General features: G+C 44.3%; 1 protein-coding gene across 8 annotated transcripts in view; it reads right to left on the bottom strand.

Moving 5' to 3' along the window:
* The window catches only part of RGS6 (regulator of G protein signaling 6), a 497,670-nt gene that overhangs the window by 408,954 nt on the left and 61,233 nt on the right, over positions 1-27,483 (bottom strand). For 4 of the 8 annotated variants that reach the window (XM_033952620.1, XM_033952619.1, XM_033952621.1 and 1 more), the window contains exon 2: positions 18,844-18,947. In XM_033952620.1, the coding sequence (XP_033808511.1) occupies positions 18,844-18,927 (84 nt within the window). In that variant the 5' untranslated portion in view covers positions 18,928-18,947. Of the gene's footprint in view, positions 1-18,843; positions 18,948-26,114; positions 26,221-27,483 lie in introns of those variants that run through there. The other 4 variants (XM_033952617.1, XM_033952622.1, XM_033952616.1 and 1 more) reach the window with 2 other exon arrangements.

The raw sequence follows: 27,483 nt of genomic DNA, 5'->3' as shown, positions 1-27,483 counted from the left end.
GTATAAAGAAATATCAATATGGGGAAAATTAGCTTGCTTGATTAAAATTTAGCTCTATAATAATAATGTATTAAGTTAAAAAGACCAGGATTCAAAGCATTTGCAAACAAACTAGAATTTTATTTCTCACCAAGCAAGATTAAGCATCTAATCCAACCCTTGGTCTTATATACCGAGTCATTCCCAAAAGGGACTCGATCCGGTTAACAAAATTAGCCCATAGAGCATAGGAAAACAATAATTGGATAGAAGATTCATCTATTACAAACCCTTATTTGTCAGTTATAAATTTCTTGAACAGATACGTCTTCAAAGTTTTTCTAAAACATGTCAAAGAGGAGAGGGGTTAAAGACAGGATTTTTAAGCAAAGATAATAGGATACACTAGACAAAATTATTATTAAAGCAGAAGGATCAATTTTAATGGATTCAAAAAGTTACTCAGGATGTGAATAGTCTTTAAAATGGATATGAGGCCGCATGGGCCAAGCTGGTTCCAGAGAGAGAGAGAGCATTGTGAGAAAGGATTTCACCTCATATTTATAGGGTTGAGAACTAGGTGGACAACGTCATGATTAAATTTTCTGGACCCATGATGCATAGCAGTCCAGCATTTTCCTAGGTGGATAAGGTCATCTGATTGAATCTTCTTTGAGTGGCTTAAAATGGTGTGATGAGCTTCTATTGTTCTTGCAGACTAGAGTAGTCCAGAGATGAATTTGGTGTGAAGAGATGCTGGCCTACATCCTGTTCTACTGATACACCTTTTATTATAGTGTAGTATCACTGGTATCCACCCTGGCTGTCCTTTTTGTTCTCCATTGAATAGGTGCATTTAACACTTTTCTGACCAGATGGTTCTGCTGGCTCAGAGACCACATCAGAAATTCACTTTTAAATCCATCAAATTAATATACTTTAATTCCAAACAGAATTATAAAACCATATCATTTCTACTTTAAGTCCCTCAGAATTAATAATCTCTTGGGGTCAGGCAATAATTCAAGCAAACTTTACCTCCAACAAAACTAAATATACATATTTGGGAATATAGGATAAAAGCACACATTTTCTACTAAGGATAACAAACTACCGTATATACAAAATCCTTATTAAACCTTGAAAGAGAGAAAGAAAAAGGGAAAGAGGAAAAAGAGAGATGAGATATTAAAAAAGAAAGAAAGAGACCATTTTGTGTATGGAGTGTGGTCATGTTACATTTTCAATGGAAGTGAAATTCGGATGTCTCAATCCATCCTCCTTTTTTCTGGAGCCATATAGTAGCCCTAATCATGCCAGCATGGTAGCAGTTGCCATATCCATATGCCAAGTTACCACATACTAATTCATGTATTAACCGCTTAGCACCAGTTAGTATAAGGAGCCTTTACATGTGGCATTCTTCCAATGCTGATTTTGCAGACAATTCCAAAGTATGATCCCTAGTATATTTTTACTCAGTATTCAACGGAGGCCATTTGAGCACATTTTCTCAAACACATATGAAGATCAGATGGAAAGCATTTCAAACCTAATATATGTGAAGCACAGATTATTCCAAATTCATTAGTTTCTTCCTTGCAATCTCTCTCTCCTTGTGTCCTTATTTGGATCCTTCTATGAGAGATTTTCAGTATGAAACAACAAATAAAGATAAACTTATACTATGGTTTGTTTGCTCATAAAGGAAAAATTATGCCATTTAGCTATTATGAAGACTCAGGAGCTACCTTAGAAAAGGCTTTTCCCCAAAGTGAAGAAAACACAATTTATATTTCAGAAGTAATGGAAACTTAATTATCCTCCATGGTTGAGGTATGCTGCTTGTTCCACGGGGATTCATTTCTATTTATTGCAAAATCGCATTGCTTGACTTCAAAATTTTCATACCTGCAGTTAATGAGGGATAACAGCTGTGAAAAGGGTGATAAGAGGAGTTAAACTAAGGAGAAAATCTCTTCTCATGTCCAATCCAGACTGTTCAGGTAGCCCCTCAAACTATCCTATATGAAATTCAAGTTGTAATAAAAATGAAGTGGCCATCTTGGATTTCCACCTATGAAACAGGCACTAAGAAATGTATGCTCTAAAGCAGTGGCATAGTAAGGGAGGGGGGGAGGTCCGCCCCGGGTGCCTCTTGGTGGGTACCATAACTAAAGCGCGCCGGACATTGGTGTGCTGACAAACCCGTGGCGACATTTGCACGCAGGAATAATGCGCACTACCGCTTCTGACGGTTTCAGGCCTTCAGGTTTGCACTTTGAGGGGGGTGTTGGGGGAACCCCCCAGTACACTTTGAAGTCCTGGCGCTCCCATTGGGGGGGGTTGAGGAGACCCCCCCCCACTACACTGAAAACTCCCTGAAAACTCCTGAAGAAAGGAGAATGGGGGGATTCCCCCCACAATGGGAGCGCCAGGATCTAAGTGTAGTGGGGGGGTTCCCCCCACTCCACCCTCAGAGTGCAAACCTGAAGGCCTGAAACCAGCAGAAGTGGTGGCACGCAGTAGTCCTGCATGCAAATGTCGCCACTGGATTGTCAGCACGCCAATGTCTGGTGCACTTTTGACAGGTCACCGTCTTGGTGGGGACACCAGCACTTCTTCTCCTCTCCCCCACCCCCAGTCCTTCCCATTGCTCCCCCGCTGCGTGCATGCATTCACCCCCACCTTACCTTTAGCTTTTCGCCAGCGAGAACAGCAACTCCAACCTGCTGCTCCTATAACATTACTCCCCGGTCCCGCTCCTAGGAAGTGATGTCAGAGGGAAAGCCGACACCGGTGTGGGCAGCAAGTTGGTGCTGCTGCTCACACCGGGGAAGTTAAAGAGGTACGAGGGAAGGGGAGTGTGTGCGCAGCAGGGGAGTGGGGATGGAGCGGGAAACAGAGAAGGAGGGGCGCCTCCCACCCTCGCTATGCCAATGCCCTAAAGTGAGTGAGTACACACCACCTAATATGAAGCAAATGACTCAGTGAGTTTATCTTAAATACATTTTCTTACCAAACTTTTAAAAAAATCAGTTAAAACTTGTCTTCTTGATAAATTTGTTTCATTGTATACCCTTGCTGATGTATTTCTGAATGCCTTCTGTAATATCGCTGTCTGTATGCAGTCTCTTTTCTATTGTAAACCGCTCTGAACTGTTTGTGGTATTATTATTAAAGTTATTATTATTATTATTCAGAGCTATTTTGCCGGCCAGGAATGACTCCTTGCTCGCTAAATAGCACTGAACTAGTTAACTAGTTAGCTAGATCTCAAGAAGCTACTTGGGATCTACTTACTACTTGGGATCTAGCTAGGTGCTTGGGACCTGGTTTGGCCACTGTTGGAAACAGGATACTAGACTTGATGGACCTTCAGTCTATCCCAGTATGGCAGCTCTTATGTTCTTGTGTGAGCCATGTATAGGACAATCAAGCCTTTGTGACATCACTGATGAGTTTGCCTCTTAGGCATTTGTGGAATGAGGCATTATGACATCACAATAAGAGCTCTAGAATGTTACTATTCTTTGGGTTTCTGCCAGGTACTTGGAACCTGGGTTGGCCACCATTGGAAGCAGGATACTGGGCTTCATGGACCTTCAATCTGTCCCAGTATGGCAATTCTTAGGTTCTTATGAGATAATCAGCTAGCTCCTGTTAAATATCCCGATCAGCAGCTATGTCAGTCAGTCAGCCCCAGTATTCATCAACTGACCGGCTAAGTTCCCACCTAAATGGCAGGTCTATCTTTGGCCACTATGACTTTGCCAGTCAATGAATATCAGCTTGGCTGGCTATATCTACCTCTGCTGAACTTAGACCGGAAACTCAATGCTGATAGCCAGATATGGCCCTGGCATTGAATTTCCAGGTTTGCTGATGACTGTGGGAGGTAGCCGGGCTTGCCTCACGCAGTCTGAAAATTGGTCCCACATTTCCTAGTGCACATTTTAAATTTGATCTAGCTATTGATTGGGATGGGCAGCCAGGAAAATTTAGTTTCATATCATTTCTCATTATTAAGATGGACTTGGGAAAATCCACTGCTTATTCCTAGGATAAGCAGCATAAAATCTGTTTTAGTTCTTAAGATTTTCCCAGGTACTTGGGAACTTGGTTGGCCACCACTGGAAACAGGATACTAGATTTGATGGGCCTTCAGTCTGTCCCAGTAAGGAAGCTCTTATGTTCCTATTTCCAGATAGTGCACCCTCTTTGAAAACTCACTATTGGGGGAATTTTATATTTAATGCCAAATGTTAGGCACAGAAAAGCGTTCTGAGGGATGTAAGGTGCTGAAACAGGGCAGAAACAGCAGAGCTGTGCAAAGATAAACTTATGCATCCATTTATAGAATACTGGCTAAGTGTTTCCATGTGAATCTGCAAAAGGTTAGGGGCATTCCCTTACAATGCATCAGTGGCATACCTAGGGTATGTGACACCGGAGACTGATCATTTTTTAACACCTCACTTCCCCCCAAATAAAAAGGGATCAGAGGAGCACCTCTTAGAAGCTGCACCTGGGGCAGACCACCCCCCCGCCCCCCTCCCCACCTTGGTATGTACTGCCTGAGGAAGGGGATTGTGGTCTCCAAAAGATAGTAAAATGTGTATTAAAATTAGTCCAATAAAAATTCTTATTTTCATTTTCTATTTATAAATGTTTATCAATACATCTACAATACTACTTTATTCTAAAACAACAAAATATATATATATATATATATATATATATATTTTTTTTTTTCCTACCTTTTGTCATCTCTGGTTTCTGCTTTCCTCATCTTCTCTTCACTCATAGTAAAAGGGGAGGGCAGGGGGGGCGGACCACCCCAGGTGCCATCTTGGTGGGGATGCTTGCACCTCTCCACCCCCTGAACCATGCTCATGCCCTCCCTTCCCTGCCCCCCCTACCCATTTAAAACTTCACCAGTGTGAGCAAGTACTCTGACTTGCTGCCCATGCTAGCCTGGCTCCCTCTAATATCACTTCTGGGTCATGGGTCCAGGAAGTGATGTCAGAGGGAAAGCTAATGTCGGCGTGACCAGCAGGCCAGAGAAGCTGCTCGCACTGGTGAAGATCTAAAGAGGTACGGGGTGAGAAGGGAGGGTGCGAGTGTTCCATGGGATGTGTGGACGGAGCAGGGAGTGGCACAGAAAGAGCAGGGGGCAGAGAGGCGGGCTCAGGGGGGCATCACCTCCCCAGGCACCTCCTACCCTTGCTACGTCACTGTCTTCACTTTCCATTCCATCCAGCGTCCACCCACTTTCTCTGTCCCTTCCATTTCTCTCTGTTTCTACTCCCTTCCCCATGCTATAACACAGTGTTTCTCAACTTCTTCAAGCCAAGTACCCCCTAAGCCTAACAAATACCAACCGAGTACCCCCGCCCAAGCTCCACCCCAGACCCACCTAAGCTCCACCCTTGACCCCACCCCCATAATAATAGTACTAATTGTAATGCAATTTCTTCCATCCATTTGGATGATGACACAAAGTTGCTAAATCGCAAGAGGATTGTGAAAAATTGCAAGAGGACCTTGTGAAACTGGGCATCAAAATGGCAGATGATGTACAAAGTAAGCAAGTGCAAAGTGATGCATGTGGGAAAGAGGAAGCTGAACTATAGCTCATGCTGGGTTCTGTGTTAGGAGTCACTGTCCAGGAACAGGATCTAGGTGTCAGTGTTGAGGATACAGTGAAATCCTCAGCTATTAATGCCAATTATTAAATTAAGTTGCACACACACCCGACCTTATTCTATAATTTGGGTGTCCTGTTTTGTGCACTAACCCCCAAATTCTACATATGGTGCCTACAGTTGTACTCATACATTGGTGCACGTAGCTGATATACACACACAACTTAATTAATTGCCCTAATCAGTGCCGATAATTTGAATACATAAAAGTCAGCATGATTTTATAAAACGTATGCACCAGTTGAAGTGGGTGAATTTGAAAAGGGAGCATGGCTGGGGTTCATAAACAACAACGCAGAAGACAAAGGCGCGCGCCGACAACTGAGCGCAAGACGGAGGTGCGCACCGAAGAAAATTATTGTTTTTAGGGGCTCCGACGGGGGGTTTTGTTGGGGAGCACCCCCAGTTTACTTAATACAAATCGCGCCGGCGTTGTGGGGGTTTGGGGGGTTGTAACCCCCCACATTTTACTGTAAACTTAACTTTTTCCCTAAAACAGGGAAAAAGTGAAGTTTTCAGTAAAATGTGGGGGGTTACAACCCCCCAAACCCCCCACAATGCCCCACAACGCGGCGCAATCTGTATTAAGTAAAGTGGGGGAGGTTCCCCGCCCCCCCGTCTGAGCCCTAAAAACAGTAATTTTCTTCGGTGCGCGCCTCCGCGCTGCGCTCAATTGTCTGCTCGCGCCTTTGTCCCGGCGCGCTTTTGACCTGACACCCATGGCTGGGGTGGATTAGGGGCATTCCTAAAAGTTATAGAATATGCCTGGCCTAAATGTCTATGCCTAAAACAGCAGACCCTGAATAGTTTTATAGAAGATTAAGGGCTCCTTTTACAAAGGTGCGTTAGGGCCTTAACGCGCGGAATAGCGCGCGCTAGCCGCTACCGCCTCCTCTTGAGCAGGCGGTAGTTTTTCAGCTAGCGCACGCTAATCTGGTGCGTGCGCTAAAAACGCAAGCGCACCTTCGTAAAAGGAGCCCGAAATGTGGACGAGTAGTACAAGATGCCTAAATGATTGTATAATTTTCATTTTCACCTATCTTTTCACATTGTACTTGTCAAAATAAATTATTCAATAATAAATGCAGAAATCTCGAGCTCCTGCTCCCATTGAACACCTACTGCCACTAGATATTGTAAAGCTCAATATTGTCATTAGCTGAGAGCCTGCTAATAATTTTCCCTTTTTATCTGGTCTGTTGACAAGATTTTTAAATTATTGAATACTGTGAAGCTTTTACAGTAGGTGCTTGCATTAAGTCCTATTTTGCATTGATTTATATACCTTTTTTTTTTTTTACTACTATTATTCTTACTGTATAAACTAGTGGGTTGGCAGAAAACAGTAGATATAATTGTTTCAGATAAAGCAATTTTCTCTTATTGCTTTCAGCTTCCGGAGCAATCTGAACCCAGCTCCGTCATGTCACGGCAACATGAGCCTTCAACTAGTGCAAGTAACCTGGGTTGTAAGTGTTTTGCAAGACAAGCAAAACATTTTATTAAATTTTAACTTGATATACAAGCAAGGTCTTGCAATACAAGTACAACAGACATCACATCATAACAACTGAGCCGATGGGTCTTCACTCTCTCTCTCTCTCTCTCTCTCTCTCTGACACTGCAGGAGAGTAGTGACTGTTCTAAAAAAAAAAAAAGCAAGGTCTTGCCACACAAGTACATAGTATTTTGTATTAAAGTTTTGGGGGTTGTGGAGTTTCCATTATGTCTTATGGGGGAAATTTGCTTTGATATATGAGTGTTTTGGATTACAGAGACTATGTCTGAATTCAAAAGGGCCTGGGATAGGCACGTGGGATCTCTCGGAGAGAGAAAGAGATAATGGTTACTGCGGCTGGGCAGACTAGATGGGCCATTTGGCCTTTATCTGCCATCATGTTTCTATGTTTCGGAATGAATTATGCTCGCAAACCAAGGTTTTACTGTATTTAACAATTTCCCATTCTATAATTCCTCCTTCTAGTCTAGTCCAGTCATTTCGAAATAAATTCTTGACCAGAGGGCCCAAGCCACACTTTGCAGTGATTATTACTGGCTTATAGTTTATTATTATTACAGTTTATAGCAGGAGTGTCCAACTTTTTGGCTTCCCTGGGCCGCATTGGCCGAAAAAAAATTTTCTGGGGCCGCGCAAACGCTACATCAAGACAGAGGAGGGAACCAGCAAGATGGTAAACACCCGGGGGCATCAGATGAAAACACTGCATCGCCCTCGACTGGGGCTTCACAAAATACTTCACGGAGCCACAGGTTGGACACCCCTGGTTTATAGTTTAATATTTATAATCCACTTTAGAGGTGAGGAGTGGCCTAGTGGTAGAGCTGCTACCTCCGCACCCTGAGGTTGTGGGATCAAATCCCAGCGCTGCTCCTCGTGACCTAGGCAAAGTCACTTAATCCTCCATTGCTCCAGGTACAAAAAAAGTATAAAAGTAAAATACTTTGAATGTGTAACCACAAAATTGCAATATATAAGTCCCAGTTCTTTCCTTTTGTTATCTGCACTATGCTAGTCTTCAGTCTTATACTGCTGCAGAATCTGATTGCCTTTTTGTGTAGTGATTTTAGGAAAAATGACAATATTGCACTTCTACTGATCCAGCTTCTAATATGGAAGTGCGTTCAAGTTTAATAAAATTTAATATAACATCTAAAAGAAAACTTTCTGAGCGATTTATGAGTTTTTTTTTTTTTTTTTTTTTTTTAATAATATGAAAGCAAGGGAAGAAAAGGAAATTAGAATCTTCATATTTTAAAGATGATAAGAAGGTAAAAAGAACAATTCCCTTAAAATCAGTCTAGCATAGCTATGGGCAAGCTGCAGCCCACCACTGAATTTTATGCATCTGGCTATGAAAAATGTACACAGAACACATCATTGATCAGAGTCTTCATAATTTGAAATATTGTATGTCACAAATATTTTCAGATTAGCAGTTTGTTTTTATAATTTTCAATTCAGTTTTTATTTAGCACAGAAGGTTTATAGAGCTCTGTGCATGTCCAATTACATAATGTTGCAGCCCTCTAGGGGCCCTCTGTGTATGTATAGAAGTTGCCCATTCCTGGTCTAGGAGAATGGGAATCCCTCTTACTATGGGACTTTGCGGGGAGGGGGGTTTCTCTGCCACAGCAGCTCAGCTGATCACGGCAGGAGAATTTCCTTGCTGCGAACAGCTCAGCAGCTGCATCTATTTGAAATTGTACACCAGCATTTTGCTGGCCTACATTTCAGGCATCTGTCACGGCCCTAGGACTGCTTAAGCTTGCCCAAGACTATTTCTAGATAAAACCACTCCCACCCCTAGCCATAGTGTCCCACCGCATCTCCATGAACCTACAATGTAGGCGTCCTGCCTTGATTGTTTTTTTTCTTACGCACGTCCCGATTAGCTGCTAGACAGCAGTAGGACGCCTACCACTGTCTGCAATCGGACGCCCATTTATAGAATCAGCCCCTTAGAGCACAGGCTGGGTACAACTATTAGATAATGAAGACAATGTATAAGGAAGGACATATATTCTTTGACATACTGTTTCAAAAGTCTTACTTGAATTTCCTATGTACTGTATAAATTTGTTCAAGGCGATTAAACCAATATGCATTGGTTGCCTGTGATGTTCAGGGCACAATATAAAGCGTCGATGATCATACACCAAATGCTATGCCATTTCAGTGTATTTTAAAAAGGCGGTAACCATTTACCATTCTGGTTTGTCATTAAGACCAGAAAATGTTTCACTTTTCATACGTAATGTTAGCTCGAGGTATGCAGAAACTAGAGCAAGCTGCTTTTTGTTGTGTAGAAGTTAAATTTTGGAATTCCCTTCTGGACTGTTGAAGATATATGCTAATAGAGTTGGATTTAAAAGACTGTCGACATCTCATTTATTTGTAGCCGCATTTTGATGACGCTTAAGAAGCTCTGGAGGCAGAAAGCAGTGAAGATACAGTTCTTATTGTATTGCTTTACTTTATTATGTCGTATGTTTTTTTTCTGGAAACCACCTAGGTGTAGATAGTATATAAATTTTTAAAATAAAATAAATAAAATGATGACTTGATTGATTAAACATTCAAGTACCCCTTGTTCAATCCTGCCTTTATTCCTCCGTGGAATGGTAAGCTTTTCATATTCATTTTTCATGTCAAGAGCAAACGGCACTCTATCATCTATAAATAATGAATAGATGCATATCTTCTCTTGTACAATAGAGAGTGGCCTCATTCTCAGTGTAGAAGGGAGAGGTGCAAAATGTGACCAATAATTAGGGCATCTGTGGTTGGGGGATATTCATTTAGCAAGGCTATGAGCTGATCACTTCATTCTGATGCTGGGAGATGCAGAAATGATTCCTCTCACCATGAGTAAACACAAAAACAAAGCCAACAACCCCTTGGTGAAGACCAAAAAAAGAAAGAAAGCAGGGGAGGGAACTGTACAAGAGAGTCCGGAAGGATCCATAAAGAGGATATGTCATATGGACTGATATCCTTAATAATAAAACCCTTACCACACATGCGCAATAGAAAATCTGTAATCCGTCCGTGAGATCTCAATCCATACCAAATTCAATTTCCGGCGCGTGGGGAGGCTTGGGGTGCGTGCAGCGAGTTCAGCGGTGGTGGCAGTTTGACTCCTGCGCTGCTGCTGCCAGGATGCCTCTTCTCACCCCCGGACCAGCAAGCGCAGCAGCCACAGGGCATTTGCTAGGCTGGCCCACTTCCATAATGCGAGGTAGGCCGGCCTAGCAAAAGCCCCAAGGCTGCTCGGGCTAGCGAATGCTGGACAGGGGGAGCAGGGAAAAGAGAAGGGGTACTACTGGGCAGGAGGATCAGGTAAGGGGAGCTGCTGGACAGGGGGGAGGTAAAAGGAAGAGAGAAGGCCTGCTACTCGACAGGGGGAGCTGGGAAGGGGTGCTGCTGGACAGGGGGAAGGTAAAAGTAAGGGAGAAGGGCTACTACTGGATAGGGGGAGCAAGCAAGGGGTGGTGGTGGACAGCCGAAGAAAGAGAGAGACAAAGAAAAAAAGAAAGAAAGAAAGACAGACAGCGGTCAAGGAGAGAGAGAGAAAGAAAGAAAGACAGACAAACAGAAAGCGGCCAAGGAGGGAGAGAGAAAGAAAGAAAGACAGACACACGTCTATTCTAGCACCCGTTAATGTAACGGGCTTAAAGACTAGTTCATTTATATATGTGTTGTATTTAACAAATTATCTGCAACTCAACGCTGTCACAGGTTGATGCGTACACTTTCCTCCCCCGCTTTCTTTCTTTTTTTTTTTTTCCCTCGCACCAAGAGACAGGTGGATGCCTGGAATGCGCTCCCGGGAGAGGTGGTGGAGAGTAAAACTGTGACTGAGTTCAAAGAAGCGTGGGATGAACACAGAAGATTTAGAATCAGAAAATAATATTAAAGATTGAACTAGGCCAGTTACTGGGCAGACTTGTACGGTCTGTGTCTGTGTATGGCCGTTTGGAGGAGGATGGGCAGGGGAGGGCTTCAATGGCTGGGAGGGTGTAGATGGGCTGGAGTAAGTCTTAACAGAGATTTCGGCAGTTGGAACCCAAGCACAGTACCGGGTAAAGCTTTGGATTCTCGCCCAGAAATAGCTAAGAAGAAAAAAAAAAAAAAAAAAAAAAAAATTTTTAAATTGAATCAGGTTGGGCAGACTGGATGGACCATTCGGGTCTTTATCTGCCGTCATCTACTATGTTACTATGTTACTATGTATTCCTCAGCTTTCAAAATGATCATACGATTAGGGTGAAGTAAAAGTTTATCCCAAGTTGGCACATATTCCATGACCAACTTGGCTTTTCTCTTTTATCCTTCTCTTTAGGACGTTTTGTGCTCATGTGGAAAATATTTCAGGTCAGCAGTGAAATAAGAATGCAGCTTCTGGCTCAGTTCTGAACCTGTGTAAAAGCAAAAGTGTTTTTATCACTGTCAGTAGCCACGGCAGCAGACTGAGCCACAGAACTGAGCCCTTGTTCATAGCATTGCTTCTCTCTTTTCAAATGAGTTTTTGTGTAGAGGGCAAACATTTTCAGTTTGCTTCAGGTTCAGTTGGCCTATTTTCCTGATTTTTGGATGTTTTTTCAGTTTGTTTTATACATTCATATTAATAAAACACTAGAACATTTTAATGTATGCTAATTCATTAGTTAATATATGTACACACTAACCCCACCCCCTTTTACAAAAGCGTAGCGTGGTTTCTATAAGTGTAGGAGCTGTTACCGCCAGGTGCTATAAACTGCGCTAAGCTTTTGTAAAAAAAAGGGGTGGGGTAAATTTAAGGCACACTAATGAATGCAAAGCCCTATAAATTATGCAAACCTCTAACTCCCTCCTTCTACGAAACTGCGCTAGCAGTTTCAGCACGGGGAGCCGCGCTGAATGGCCTGCGCTGCTCCTGACGCTCATAGGAACTCAATGAGTGTCGGGAGCAGCGCGGGCCATTCAGCGCGGCTCCCTGTTCTAGTGTGGTTTCGTAGAAGAGGGGGTAACCCAAGTAACTATTCCCTTTAGATTTTTTTTTCATACAGGGTAACTACCAACTCCGCTCCAACTGTGTCCTGGATTGCTCAGTACTAACCAGACAGTGCCACAGAAATCTGCCTGGATTTTCAGTGACACTAAAAAAAAAAAAAACGCCAAAAGGAAATGACCCCAAAATATTAAATAAAGTCCATTTAGGAACATCATCACTCCACAGAGTTTTTTTGGTTTTTATAGTGACATAAAAAAAATAAAAAATAAAAAAAACCCAAAAGGAATTGACCCCAAAATATCAAATAAAGTCCATTTAGGAACATCGTCACTCCACAGAGTTTTTTGGTTTTTTTCAGTGACACTATACAGTTATATGCTACTGAGAATCCAATTATAACCCAGTCAGTGGGAGATAACTATGTAGGAGTCTCTCCCACCAGGTCTTATTCAGTTGAATATTGGCACCTTTAATTATCTGGATGGTCATTAGTCCTCTGTGTGGATGCATCTTATATTGCTTGCAATATTTTTTTATTTATTCTACTACGAGGAGAAGCAGAAAAGTTTTCAGCCCCACCAACAAAGTTGGGGCAGTCTCCAATGAGGACTATACCCTTAGTCCAGTGATTATTCACTTGTCCTCATTCCATTGGAAAAATATGCAATGAACAAAGTGAAAAATTGCTGGACTAAGTGCTCCTTTTACTAAGGTGTGCTAGCGTTTTTAGCACGCGCTGCCGATTAGCGCGCACTAATCCCCGCGCTACACGTAAAAACTAATGCCAGCTCAATGGTGGCATTAGCGCCTAGCGCGCGCGCTAAAACCACTAGCGTAGCTTAGTAAAAGGAGCCCTAAGTGTTAGGCCCCCGATGGAAACTGTCCCAACTTTGTTGGTTGGGCTGAGAACTTTTCAGCAGCCCCGCATATCTATCTCAGAATAAACCCACCTAAGACACAGATTGTTGGATCAGTTGAATATAAATGTGTTAAATTTGTAAACTCAAGACACAAAAACCATGAACTGTTCAAGGTCCAAGAAAAACTCCTTCATCCTAACCAGGTATGTATAAGAAGGACTGACTGAAGGAGATATGGGCCATATAAAAATCACACATATTCCTCTAGTACTAGAGGTCTCCATGCATCTTTAAAAGCATAAATAGATCCAAATATTCAAAAAGCAGCGAAAGACAAAAGTGATTGGACAAAATAAATCTCTATTGTTAAGCTACAAGGAATAAGTGGGAAAAAAAAAGAGGTAAAAGAATTTGCATTACAAGAACTGGCCTGAAAAGCAAGGAAAAAAGGATTGGCCAAAGCACAAACACAGCACAAAATACAGTATAATTACTCTGACAACTAGGAGTGGATCCAAATCTCATACAGAAATGATTATGGAGAAATAAACTTAAACTTGTAGATTGGCATTGGCTTTATTAATTTTATATACTTGTACATAGTGTTAAAGCAGTATAAAGACTATCAGATAATAACAAATTCAGTCAATGAGAGATTGGTATTTGCAGCACAGGACAATGGTCTATGAACAAGATAGTTCACCACTGGCAGCTCCTACATTTCATCGCTTGGTATGATGTGCTGACGTCAGAGGTCTATATATAGAAAGCCATAATGAACCCACTTAAATACTATGGCCTTGGGCTTCACTCCCAGTCCGAGGACCACTAACAGGTCAGATTTTCAAGATGCCCCTAATAAATATTGTTCACCTATGCCTTTAAAATTATACCCCTAAATTTCCATAACCAGGAAAATTACCTTTATGAAAATGAAACACCTGCCCCAGGATGCGCCAGGCAACTTACAAATATACAAACAATCAAATTGCGTACTATAATCAAAAATGCTAAGCGCACATGCGCACTCCTACCTGCGTGTTCTGTGATCCGTATGTCTGTGGCAGGCAGGAGTGCGCATGCGCGCATAAAACGGTCCCTGCGGTTTTGCCGGCTCCCCCCTCATTCAGTAAGTAATTTCTTCGTTGGCACCCCCCTCCCCATCGCACCCCTCCTTGAAGCACCCGAACCCCCGTTGACCCTCCCATCGCAGTCTGACCCTTCCATCCCTTCCCGCTGTCTGACCGGCTCATGTAGTCCCTTGCCGCCCCCCTTCCCTTCCCGTGGTCCCAACAAACCTGCCGACTCAAGCAGTGTCCGCAGCACTCTACACACGCTGCTTCGGGGCCTTCTAATGCCCTAATTTGTTCTGCCACGTCTTTGATGATGTCATCAGGGACATGCCAGAGTAAATCATGGCAGTAGAAAGCCCCGAAGCAGCGTGTGTAGAATGCTGCGGACGCTGCTTGAGTCGGCAGGTTTGTTGGGACCACGGGAAGGGAAGGGAGCCGGCCAGACCGCGGGAAGGGAAAGGGGAGGTAGGGGAAAACGCTGCTGCTGCACAGGGAAGTGGGTGGGGGGAGGGAAATGGAGGGGGATTGAATGCTGCTGCGGCTGCTGTACAGGGAAGAGGGGGGAGGAAAATGCTGTTGTTGCTGCACAGGGAAGTGGGGTGGGGGAGGGAAATGCTGCTGCTGTAGGAGGGAGGGATAGAAGGAAAGACAGACAGTGGAAGGGAGGGAGACAGAAAGAAAAGAAGAAAGACACAGGGGCAGGGAGAGACACAGAAAGACAGACAGACAAAGGGGTCAGGGAGAGAGACAGACAGACAGAAAGAAAGACAGTGGGAGGGAGAGAGACAGACAGACATATATTCTAGCACCCATTAATGTAACGGGCTTAAATACTAGTACAATATAAAATCAATGTCAGATTAAGTGGTACAGTACATTTTTAAATAAATAAATAAACACTTCCAATAATAACTAGTTCCTACATGTATTATGAAAGGCAAAATAATTATGCCCTGAGTAGAGCTGTTTAGGAACTGCTTTCTGTGATTCATGACAATGAAATACCTTAGGCAGAAAAATAAGTCATAAGCAAGGATTAAAAACTCCCACCAAAAATAAAAGCAATAGCTGCATTCATATTTATTTAGATTTCTATCCCATCCTCCCAACAGCTCAGAACTGGTTACAAAAGGACATTCACAGTGTAGAAGGAGGATATGAAGTTAAAGATAGGGACTACAGAGGGCAAAAGAATTAAAAAAAGGAAGAGGGGACACAAGGAGACAGTTTCCTAACTATATAGGAGCGAGAGGATGCAGATAGAAGCTTTCAAAGGAGTCAGTTTACAACAGTGGTCTCAAACCTGCGGCCCACAAGGTACTATTTTGAGGCCCTCGGTATGTTTATCACAATCACAAAAGTAAAATAAAACAGTTTCTTGATCATATGTCTCTTTAGCTATAAATTACAATATTATTATTGAATTAGCCAAAAGGAAAGATTTATAAACTATAAAGAGCTTTACCTCATGCAAAATTGTCATTTCTTTAATAAGACATTAACTATTTTTTCTGAGGCTCTCCAAGTACCTACAAATCCAAAATGTGGCCCTGCAAAGGGTTTGAGTTTGAGACCACTGGTTTACAAGGTGCCAGTATCTTTGGTAAAAAAGAAGGTCTTTGTTGCTCTCCGAAAGGCCATTAACGAGTCCAGTGACCTGATTTGAGCAGGTAATTTCATGATCATAACTAGACAAGGCCCTCTTCCAAGTATTGAACTACCTCAAATCAAAAACCCCTAATAGTTTCAACACAAACTCTTGAGATGTGAAGCATCATACAGGTTCATATTTCTGTTTCAGAACACCAAATTCACCACCTTAAAAACTATTCTTAGCACTTTAGGGGAATAAGTTATAAACATGGACTACTGTTAATTTGGGTTATTTTACTATAAATCAGGCTATTTTTGTACATAATTTCATTTTATGCAATGAGACTCTAAGGGCTCCTTTTACGAAGGCGTGCTAGACACTAACGCCTCCATAGAGCTGGCATTAGTATTTTCCGTGTATCGCATAGAAGAAACTGGGGCAAGGATTTGGAGTCAAAACTTCAATTCACAGATACCCATGATTTTCTTTCCTTTTCTATATTCCTATCCAAGTGTACTAAGCCTAGCAGTCACAATGTGTCCCTGGCTAAAGGACATGAACCTTTGCTCCCTCCAGAACCCAGCTAATGTGGATCCTAAGTGTGGCCGTTGTCACCTTTTAGTGATGCATTATTTCAGAATTCATTTTTATCTTTTAAAAATACATATGATTGACATTGTATATACCGTATTTTCTCGCATATAATGCGCGCGTTATACGTGGTTTTTACATACCGCGCATACCCTTGCGCGTTATACGCGTGAGCGCGTTGTACAAAATTTTTTCTACATAGTTCCCCCCCGACGTCCGATTCACCCCCCCGCAGGACCGCTAGCACGCACTCCCACCCGCACCCCCACCCTGAAGGACCGCTCGCACCCCCACAGCCTCCCGACCCCCCCCCCCCATCATGTACAAGCTCCTACCGGTGTCCTGCTGCTTCCTCTTGGCGGTCCCGACACCCGACACAATCGGGGCAAGAGGGAGCTCAAGCCCTTTTGCCCCCCCGACTCCCCGACACGATCGGGGCAAGAGGGAGCTCAAGCCCTCTTGCCCAGCCAACCGCGGCACCCCCGACACGATTGGGGCAAGAGGGAGCTCAAGCCCTCTTGCCCCCCCCCCGACTCCCCGACACGATCGGGGCAAAAGGGAGCCCAAGCCCTCTTGCCCCGCCGACTCCCCAACTCCCCGACAATATCGGGCCGGGAGGGAGTCCAAGTCCTCCTGGCCCTGGCGACCCCCCCCCCCGCTAGTTGTTCGGGCCAGGAGGGAGCCCAAACCCTCCTGGCCACGGCGACCCCCTACCCCCATCCCGCACTACATTATGGGCAGGAGGGATCCCAGGCCCTCCTGCCCTCGACGCAAACCCCCCTCCCCCCAACGACCGCCCCCCCCCAAGAACCTCCGACCGCCCCCCCAGCCGACCCGTGACCCCCCTGGCCGACCCCCATGACACCCCCACCCCCCTTCCCCGTACCTTTCTGTGGTTGGCCAGACAGACGGGAGTCAAACTCGCCTGTCCGGCAGGCAGCCAACGACGGAATGAGGCCGGATTGGCCCATCCGTCCCAAAGCTCCGCCTACTGGTGGGGCCTAAGGCGCCTGTGCCAATCAGAATAGGCCTGGGAGCCTTAGGTCCCACCTGGGGGCGGGGCCCGAGGCACATGGGCCCAACCCCAGGAGGGACCTAAGGCTCTTGGGCCTATTCTGATTGGCCCAGGCGCCTTAGGCCCCACTAGTAGGCGGAGCTTTGGGACGGATGGGCCAATCCGGCCTCATTCCGTCGTTGGCTGCCTGCCGGACAGGCGGGTTTGGCTCCCGTCTGTCCGGCCAACTACAGAAAGGTACGGGGAAGGGGGGTGAGGGTGTCGTGGGGGTCGGCCAGGGGGGTCGCGGGTCGGCGGGGGGGGCGGTCGGAGGTTCTTGGGGGGGGCGGTCGTTGGGGGGAGGGGGGTTTGCGTCGAGGGCAGGAGGGCCTGGGATCCCTCCTACCCGTAATGTAGTGCGGGGTGAGGGTAGGGGGTCGCCGTGGCCAGGAGGGTTTGGGCTCCCTCCTGGCCCGAACAACTAGCGGGGGGGGTCGCCAGGGCCAGGAGGACTTGGGCTCCCTCCTGGCCCTCCTGGCCCGATATTGTCAGGGAGTTGGGGAGTCGGCGGGGCAAGAGGGCTTGGGCTCCCTTTTGCCCCGATCGTGTCGGGGGTGGCGTGGTTGGCTGGGGCAAGAGGGCTTGAGCTCCCTCTTGCCCCGATCGTGTCGGGGAGTCGGGGGGGGCAAGAGGGCTTGAGCTCCCTCTTGCCCCGATCATGTCGGGGAGTCGGGACCGCCAAGAGGAAGCAGCAGGACACCGGTAGGAGCTTGTACATGATGGGGGGGCTCGGGAGGCTGTAGGGGTGCGAGCGGTCCTTCAGGGTGGGGGTGCGGGTGCGGGTGGGAGTGCGTGCGAGCGGTCCTTCGGGGTGCGGGTGCGTGCGGTCCTGCGGGGAGAGGGTGAATCGGACGTCGGGGGGGGGCATCAGGCTTTCAGGGTGGGGACAGGACTTCAAGGGGGAGAGGAGAGTCGGGGCGGGCGAAAGGAGAGTCGGGGTGGCCAGAGGAGAGTCGGGGCGGGCGAAAGGAGAGTCGGGCAGCATGCGCGGTATACAGGTGTGCGCGGTATATAAAAATTTCTGTACATAAATTTGTATTTTTCGCGCGCTATACCCGTGTGCGCGTTTTACACGGGTGCGCGTTATCTACGTGAAAATACGGTAATTAGAAGCAATTGTGACATACCTTAGCCAAAACACCAGTACAATTAACAAGCAGAAGTCTGCCCTGATGATAATAAATGCATCTCAAAACCCCTCAGTTCCAAACCATCAAAAATCTTTCTGAGAGAGAAAAACTCACTACAATCTCACTCAAACACCTAATAGCCACCAAAAGTGGTCTGTTTGTGACTTGGAGATCTCTCTCTATATATCTAAAACGACATGCTTGCTTTGTTTCAAGACAAGCATCCAAAGCAAGACCTCAAGAAGAAGAAATAGCAGCAAAAATGCTATTAAATCTCAACATCTAACTCAATCCATCCAAAATGCATAGGATAGGGAAAACCAAGCAAGTTCTTACTTTTCTGTAGACAATCATGTTTGGCGTGGTTTCTTCAGGATCCACTGCTCCTACAGGACTTGGCTCGCTTGATCCTTGGGCCATGTCTGCGTTTCTAACCCCCACTGCAAGGACAAGAATAGTATTCAGAACTACGATAAAGGCACATTCCATCTTCAAAAGCAGCTGTACCAGGATGGGACAGAGGGAATGCCATGTACTATTCTTTAGGAAAACTAGGCGAAAGGAATGGGGAATTGTGGATAACATGCAAATCTATTTGAAAATAATATATATGGTGTTAACATTCATTTATTCAAGGCACCCAAATTAAAAAACAAACAAACAAATTGAAAGCAAACTTATTATGAAGTAAACTTTTACTGTAATATTTTTTATTACCGTTTAGTTCAATTTTAAGTGGTGCGTTTTTGGGATAATTTGCTGATGCCACCATCCTAAAGCATGTACAATGTAGCCATTTGGGGAAACGGATACAATTTGGGGATACTATACAATTGTATAGTATATAAATGCATGTTCCGTGTTGTGAAAGATGAAGAACATCCAAAATCAATTTTCATAAAATCATGAAATATAGACTTAATTAATGTTGTTATGACTATTTACTCAGATAATTAATCCAAAACAAAAAAAAGCATTTAATATTCTTTGAAAACTTATCTCGAGTATGAATTTATATTTAATTTAAAGTCTTCAGATCATGCCAACCACCAGCCAACTTATTCTTAGGCTTAGGCTTAGGCTTATTTTTTTGGCGTGTATCTCATCATCAGGCTTAAATTATTTCTTTTGTAAAGTTCTCTGTGCAATTCATATGCTTAATTCATATGTGCAAATCACTTCAAAACTTTTTACTTAGCTTCACTCGTAGTTTTGTCTGCTAAGTCTTTAAACATTGAGTAGGACCTATCAGTTCAACATGTTTTGCCCGAAGGTTTTCTCAAGAACAAGTCCCCCCTTATGCTTTGCTCCACTGCATCCTGACAAATTATCTTTAGTCTAAAGATATACTTAGACAGTGATCTACTCTGCAAAATTCAGAAGGGTGCAAAAGTGATATACAAGAGTAAATCAACAATAAGGCACTTGGTCCACTAAATCCAACATGGAAGATAGAAGAAAAGCAGACCATATAAAGAAACACAGGGCCCGATAATCAGCACTATCTAACTGTCCAGGTACGGCTCTCGGCCAGCTAAATAGCACATAGCTAGCCATCCAGAGTTATTCAGCAGGAGATAGCCAGCTATCTCCCACTGAATATTTGACTTATTGGATTGGCCAGTAACTGGCTATTATTATCATTATTATTATGCATACACTTCTATTCCACCTTTACCTATTTAGTTCAAGAACAGAATACAGAAATTAATAGCTAGGTTAGTTGACCTAAAAATTACAGCACGTCATCACCAATATTCAGTGGCTCGCAAGCTAAGTTCAATGGTCTATCTTTGGCCATTAAGACTTAGCCGGCTAGCCTTGAATACTGGCCTAGCTGGCTATATCTCAGCCTGTCTAATCTAAATTAGAAATTCAATGCCGGTTGCCAAATACGGTGCTGGCATTGAATTTTCTGTATCACCGCAGACAATGGGAGCTTGTTGACAGAAAATCCCACCACCCTAGTGAGAAATTGTCTTACCTTTCAGAGTTTTGGGGGGAAGTGCTCGCATGTGAAGTGAGGTGCCCAAGGTTTGTCTTGATCAACGGGCATGCCAAAATATGCCTTGTAGGCATCGCACGTCTTAGCAGATGCTTCTATGAAATACTTTTTCTCTCGTCTTGATAAATTGGTCAAATGCATAGCAAAATGTAAAAGTAAAAGGGCCCTTAAGTTTACTCTGGGGTCCTTTTACTGAGGCGTTCTAGCTGTTTATTAGCGTATATTTAGCGGGGAAACAATCTTTATTCAATGTACAAGATTATAGATAAAATGCCCAAAGTGGCCACGTTACACCAAAGACGATAGTGTCAGGGGCAAGACAGCTAGGAAATCATACTACCAAGCAGTGGCTTACCTAGCATATGTTAGCGTAAACACTTTCAGCACTGAATATGAAGATGTCCAAAAAATGTAAGACAGAAACAGCATAGACCTAACTCAATCCAAAAAATGAAGGAAAAAGCCTCAGAAAGGGCCCTTCCACCTCAACAAAATGGCTCAAAGAGGTGGTCGAGCGTTCACCTCACTGGCAAAAAACCTTCATTATGTGATAAAGTCTTATGCTGTGCTGTAGTGAAAATTAAATAATACAGGAAATATTCCACTTATCTTCACTGATCGGTACACCAACGGTGGCCAGCGTTTCACAAATTCATGCTGCCTCAGGGTGTATCCCGACCGATCAGGTTTCTTTCAGAACAGGACGCCAAAACACCTCTTGCTTCTGAGATGGCTTCCACACGGTGACACTCGATTTGAATGATCCTGATAGTGAGACGTAAGCACAGGAAGTGCGTCATCAAAGACCCTTTCTGAGGCTTTTTCCTTCATATTTTGGACAGAGTTAGGTCTATGCCAGTGGTCTCAAACTCGTGGTCTGGGGGCCACATGCGGCCCGCCAGGTATTAGTTTGAGGCCCTCAATATGTTTATCATAATCACAAAAGTAAAATAAAACAAACAGTTTCTTGATCATATGCCTCTTTAGCTATAAATGACAATATTATTATTAAGACTTAGCCAAAAGGAAAGATTTATAAACTATAAAGAGTTTTACCTCATACAAAATTATCATTTCTTTAATAAGACATTAACTATTTTTTCTGAGGCCCTCCAAGTGCCTACAAATCCAAAATGTGGCCCTGTAAAGGGTTTGAGTTTGAGACCCCTGGGCTATGCTGTTTCTGTCTTACATTTTTTGGACATCTTCATATTCAGTGTTGAAAGTGTTTACTCTATCATACATTGGTTTTTCATCACATCTGGGTCATTAGCGGTTACCTAGCATATGTGACACCCGGGGCCCACCATTTGTTGACAACCCTCCCCATCCCCCCAATCTGTATGAAAAACATGATTTTTAGTAAGAATTCACACATCACAATCCACACGGGGAGGTGCATGAAGGTTCTCAGGGATCCTCAGGGGGTTTACCCAGGGGTCCTTTTACTAAGGTGTGCTAGCCATTTATTAGGTTCATAGTCAGTGGCGCGCAAGACGCCAGCATGCTGACAATCCAGCACCGACAATTTGGCGCAAGACAGAAGCACGTGGGGGAAAAAGTAATTTTTAAAGAGCTCCGACGGGGGGTTTGGGGTGGCAACCCCCCCACTTTATTGGTTAGTGTTGGAGGGGGGGTTCGGGGGGTTGGAAACCTCCATTATAGAGAAAATGGAACTTTTTCTGATTTTTTTGGGAAAAGTTCCATTTTCTCTATAATGTGGGGGGTTTCACCCCCCCCCCGCAACGGTAGCGCAAACACTAACCAATAAAAGGGGGGGTTGCCACCCCAAACCCCCAGTCAGAGCTCTTTAAAAATTATTTTTCCCCCGCACACTTCTGTCTTGCGCCGAATTGTCGGCGTGCTGGCGTGCGATTATCCCATCACCATTTATTAACCGTTTATTAGTGTTTATTTATTAGTCATTTATTATATCTATGGATGTGTTAGTAGGCATTAGCATTTAGTGTGCTGTTTATTAGCATTATTTAGTATCCGTTTATTATATCCGATGGATGCATTAGCACGCATTAGCGTTTAGCATGCGCTATAACGGCTAGCACACCTTAGTAAAAGGATTACTTTGTGTTAAGATAGACAGCAAAAAATGTACTGTAAATAAAGATAAAATTTGTCTACAAGCAGGGAGAAGTCATTCTCAAACAGCTAGTGATCTGTTTTTCACAGAAGCATTAAAGATAGTACAAGGAAAGCTTGCTGAGCATGGCTCAGATGTGCGGTGTGTCACATCTATGAGCATCGTCTATCGGGTGTGTTCCAAATTAAAAAAAGGTGTCAGGTACCAATCCCAACGCAATATTACCAGATAGACAAGGAGCGCTTGCACCTCTCTCATGTCCAATTACTAATTTGTCTTCCCATTCTCATTCCCACCATACTCCAAGTTCCAACCATAGACAGGAGTGCTACTGGACAGATGACTGCTGGGAATCTCGGGAGGATCTGTGGTGCTTGGTGTATCCTGGCTCTGCTGCTCTTTTTTTTTTTTGAAAAGGGCTTTTCAAAGTATTTCTTAAATACTCACTTTATATCGACATTGGAAACCACTTAGATTTTTGGTAGATTTTGCAGTATAACAAATAAAAATGAACTATGAACCATGCTCTGTAGCTGTGGCTCTATTACCTCTTAGCTGTTGGACCTCACTTCTGTCTGGAGGTGTCACTACTCTAAGAACCAGGAACAGGACCCCGCAGGTACCTGAGCCGCCTAGTGCCTGCCTCTCAGTAATTGCAGCCTCTTCTCCAGCTGAAAATCTGGCAGGATGAGTTTCCATTGCCTTGGGTTGCATGCCGGCTAGGTCTAACGTTCAGAGGCTACAGCTTTTAGTTAATTAAGCTCTCTGTGATTTCAATTCTCAAGGACTCTAGCTCACAGAGCCCACCAGTATATCTTATGCAGTCTTTCACATGCAACCAAAAAGCCAAGAGCCAGGCAGAAGCTATGCAAGATCTCACCTGCTTATTTTTGTTTAACTCCAATTCACTCTGAAACCAGGTACTAGGGTGAAATTCTACCCTTTCTGGTTGAGGCGGGATGGCCTGCCTGCCTTCCATGTAAATATATTTCTGCCCCTTCCTTCCAGGCAGCATGTGTCAAGTTTGATCAAAAGGATGTACTACAATTTGCACTTAGTAAGGGCTAGATTCACTATGCAAACCGATCGTGTACGGATCAGTTTGTCACTCATTTGCGACCCAATTGTTCCCCAAACCGATTCACTAACCCTCCTTCCGATCTGATCAACACCCGATCCGATTAGCTGCATGCAAATGAGGGAAATGGTATGCAAATTTTGTAAGGCAGCGATTCACTAAACAATTTGTACTAAACCGATTGGGCTTGCCGATCAGAAAAGAAGCGACTGCTGCCACTCAAGTGGAGAAGGCTTCATCTAAAGCACGGCAGATGATAGGTTGTATCAAGAGAAGCTTCGTCAACAGGAAACCTGAAGTCATGATGCCATTGTACAGAGCCATGGTGAGACCTCATCTGGAATACTGTGTGCAATTCTGGAGGCCACATTACCGTAAGGATGTGCTCAGAATTGAATCGGTTCAGCGGATGGCCACCAGGATGGTCTCGGGGCTAAAGGGTCTCCCGTGCGAAGAAAGACTGAATAAATTGCAGCTCTACACTCTCGAAGAGCGTAGGGAGAGGGGAGACATGATTGAGACATTTAAGTACATCACGGGACGGGTCAAGGTGGAAGATGATATCTTTCTTCTCAAGGGACCCTCGACCACAAGAGGACATCCACTCAAGCTCAGGGGAGGGAAGTTTCGTGGAGACGACAGGAAGTACTTCTTCACGGAGAGAGTGATTGAGCAGTGGAACAAGCTTCCAGTGCAGGTGGTCGAAGCACGCAGCATCCCAGACTTCAAGAACAAATGGGATACCTATGTGGGATCCCTACGAGGTCATGCCAAGGGATAGAGACACTAGGACTTGAATGAGTGGGTCAGTAGAGTGACAGTATAATTACAATTATACTTTAGGGGGTCAGTAGGCTAAAGAGGGTGGGTAAATAGTGTGGGCAGACTTGATGGGCTATAGCCCTTATCTGCCGTCATCTTTCTATGTTTCTATGACCAGTCACTTCTATCCTGGCCAATTCTCTGGCCCTTTAAAATCACAGGCTTGCAATGCTTTTAGCTGAATATATAAAAATGAAATTTTTCCTTTTTTATATATTCAGCAAACTGCATTGCAAGCCTGTGATTTTAACCCGTGTCCTCCTTCCCCGAACCAAAAAAACCTGACCCCCCCCCCGCACTGATGCCTGCCGTCACTGCTGTCCACCCCCCCTGAACCGAAGGAATATGACAGGAGGGATGCCATCTCCTTCCTGCCATCACACACGGCCGGACCACCCACTCCCTGCTGGGCCCACCCCCTCCCCATACCTATAAAACTGTTGAGAGCAGGAGGGGTGCCCAGTCTCTCCTGCTCCACAGGCCACCGGTGATCTTTGAAAGCAGGAGGGGTGCCCAGTCCCTCCTGCTCCTAGCCTCCTTCGCCGACAAGTGCAGCCTTAGGCCCCACCCCGGTGCATCATGTGATGCACAGGGTGTGGCCTAAGGCCCTGATTGGTTGAGGCGCCTTGGGCTCCTCCCGCGGGAGGCATTGGAGCAAGAGGGATTGAGCACCCCTCCTGCTCCGTTAAAGGTACAGGGAGGGGGGTGGGGAGAGGACCGGGGATGGGGGAGGGGGCATCTGGGGGGATGGCATCAGGGAGTTGGCATCCCTCCTGCCGTTATGTTAGTTTTTGGGTGGGACAGATGGCGAGGGAGTGGGAACCCTCCTGCCATAATTTTTTTCAACGCGGCTGCAGGGCACATTTTTGGGGTGGTTCGGAGAGAGAGGAGGGTTAGGGACACTTTTTGGGAGGAGAGGTTAGTAGTTCTAGATATGACAGGAAGGAGTGAGAACCCTCCTGCCATAATTTTTCTAAACGCGGCTGCGGGTCAAATTTTTTTGGGGGTTCGGGTCACTTTTTGGGAGGGGGGAGTTAATTTTTTTATTAATTGGGCAGATATTTTGCATGTTTAAAACACGTAAAATATCTGCCCAATTAAAAAAAAAATTTTTAAAGCCGGCAGAAGCCCTGACAGTAGTGACAGGAGGCTGTTTCTCCTGTCACTATTGTTAGGGCTTTAGCAATCCATGCAGTCGGTTGGGGGCATGCCTCTGATCGCCCCCATTTGCATGCAGATGGTTGGCGAATCGGTCAGCCTGCCTCCAATCCCACATGGATCGGAGGGTTAGTGAATCAAGCCCTAAGTGAGCAGTACCATTATGTGTCATGGGGGGATTTCACAAGTATACTCCAGGCGCTAGTGTTATAATGTGGTACTGTTGAGTGTTCCGGGAGTGATGTTGAAAACTTTTTCAGATAGCACAAAACTCCGTTATCAGGGTTTTATTCCGGCTCCAGAAAAATGAACATGTAACAGATTATTATATCAATCTTTAATGGCTGAAAATTGAGTTCAGAATTAAGTATAAACTGTTACTACTGGTTTAGCTAAGTATACAAGGGTGTGCCCCACGATATCTGATGGGCAGCGTATTTCCTTACATTGGGTTGCAAAAGCTGCGCTCGGCAACATGACCTGGCGATTCCATCAAGAAAAGAGCTGAGTCTGCAGACTGTGAGAGTGGGGGCATTTTCGTGTTGTGGTCCGGAAGAGTGGAACAGACTCCCGTCTTACATTGCACATCAACAAAATTTGGATGCCTTTAAGAAATTGTTGAAAAGACATCTGTGTTGTTGTATGAAATACAAAACTAAAAACTAACTAATTAAAACTTAGTTTTATAGACCGAGTAATCAACCCAAATTGGAGCTCGACTCAGTTAACACTAAGGGCTCCATTTACTAACCTGCAATAGCGTTTTTAACGTGCGCAGAATTGCTGCACACGCTAAACCCATGCAGCACGGCTGGAACTAATGCCAGCTCAATGCTGGCGTTAGCGTCTAGCGCACAGGGCAATTTAGTGTGCGTTACGCGTGCGCTATAACCGCTATCGCAGCTTAGTAAAAGGATCCCTAAATGATAGCATAATATAAAGGAACTAAAAAAATAATCTAAATTAAACAATAAAAATGATTAATACACAGTATGAGATGTTGGCCGTTGAAAACCTGAGTTGTATTAGGTTGCTTGAGATTGATTTTTGGTATAGAAGTGATTGGTGTTGCTATTTTTGTCAGGCTGGTATTTTATTTTGATTTTATGCTGAATACGATGTATATTTCTATTTTTTTTTGTATAAGATGTCTGAACTGTTTGTGAAGTATTATTGTGTGTGTTATACCTGTGGTTCCCAACCCTGTCCTGGAGGACCACCAGGCCAATCGGCTAGCCCTAATGAATATGCATGAGAGAGATTTGCATATAATGGAAGTGACAGGCATGCAAATCTGCTCCATGCATATTCATTAGGGCTATCCCGAAAACCCGATTGGCCTGGTGGTCCTCCAGGACAGGGTTGGGAACCGCTGTGTTATACTTCGCCTTGTAAAAGGCGAATTATAAATAAACAAACCATAAACCATAAGTCTTAGAAATTGAGTTACGGCTAAGTAATCAAGAAGATGCTGATTCAAATGCAACAAACCACCTCTTTCTATCATTTAATTTGCCAGAGATATACCATTTCAATTAAGAAAAATCTTTAGTTGTAAATAGAACCCAACTGACATTGCTGCCTCGTTTCTCAAGTAAGCGTGCACTAAGATTCGGTACCTTTTCTTAGATTGTGACACATATATTCATACCCTTCAACTCTGAATGATATTAAAATGTGCAGATAGTGATATGTGATTTCCTCCCCTCAGTTCAAGTCAGCAATTTGCATGACCACCCCTGCAGTTTTTTATAGCTTGGGTGCATCCATTACCTGGTTAATCACATATTACAGTTTCTAACTTTTGCTCTTCTG

This window comes from Geotrypetes seraphini, chromosome 7, assembly GCF_902459505.1.
Source record: "Geotrypetes seraphini chromosome 7, aGeoSer1.1, whole genome shotgun sequence".
Lineage (NCBI taxonomy): Eukaryota > Metazoa > Chordata > Amphibia > Gymnophiona > Dermophiidae > Geotrypetes > Geotrypetes seraphini.
Note: the sequence above shows the minus strand (reverse complement) of the source record. Positions and strands in the feature narration are given on the sequence as shown.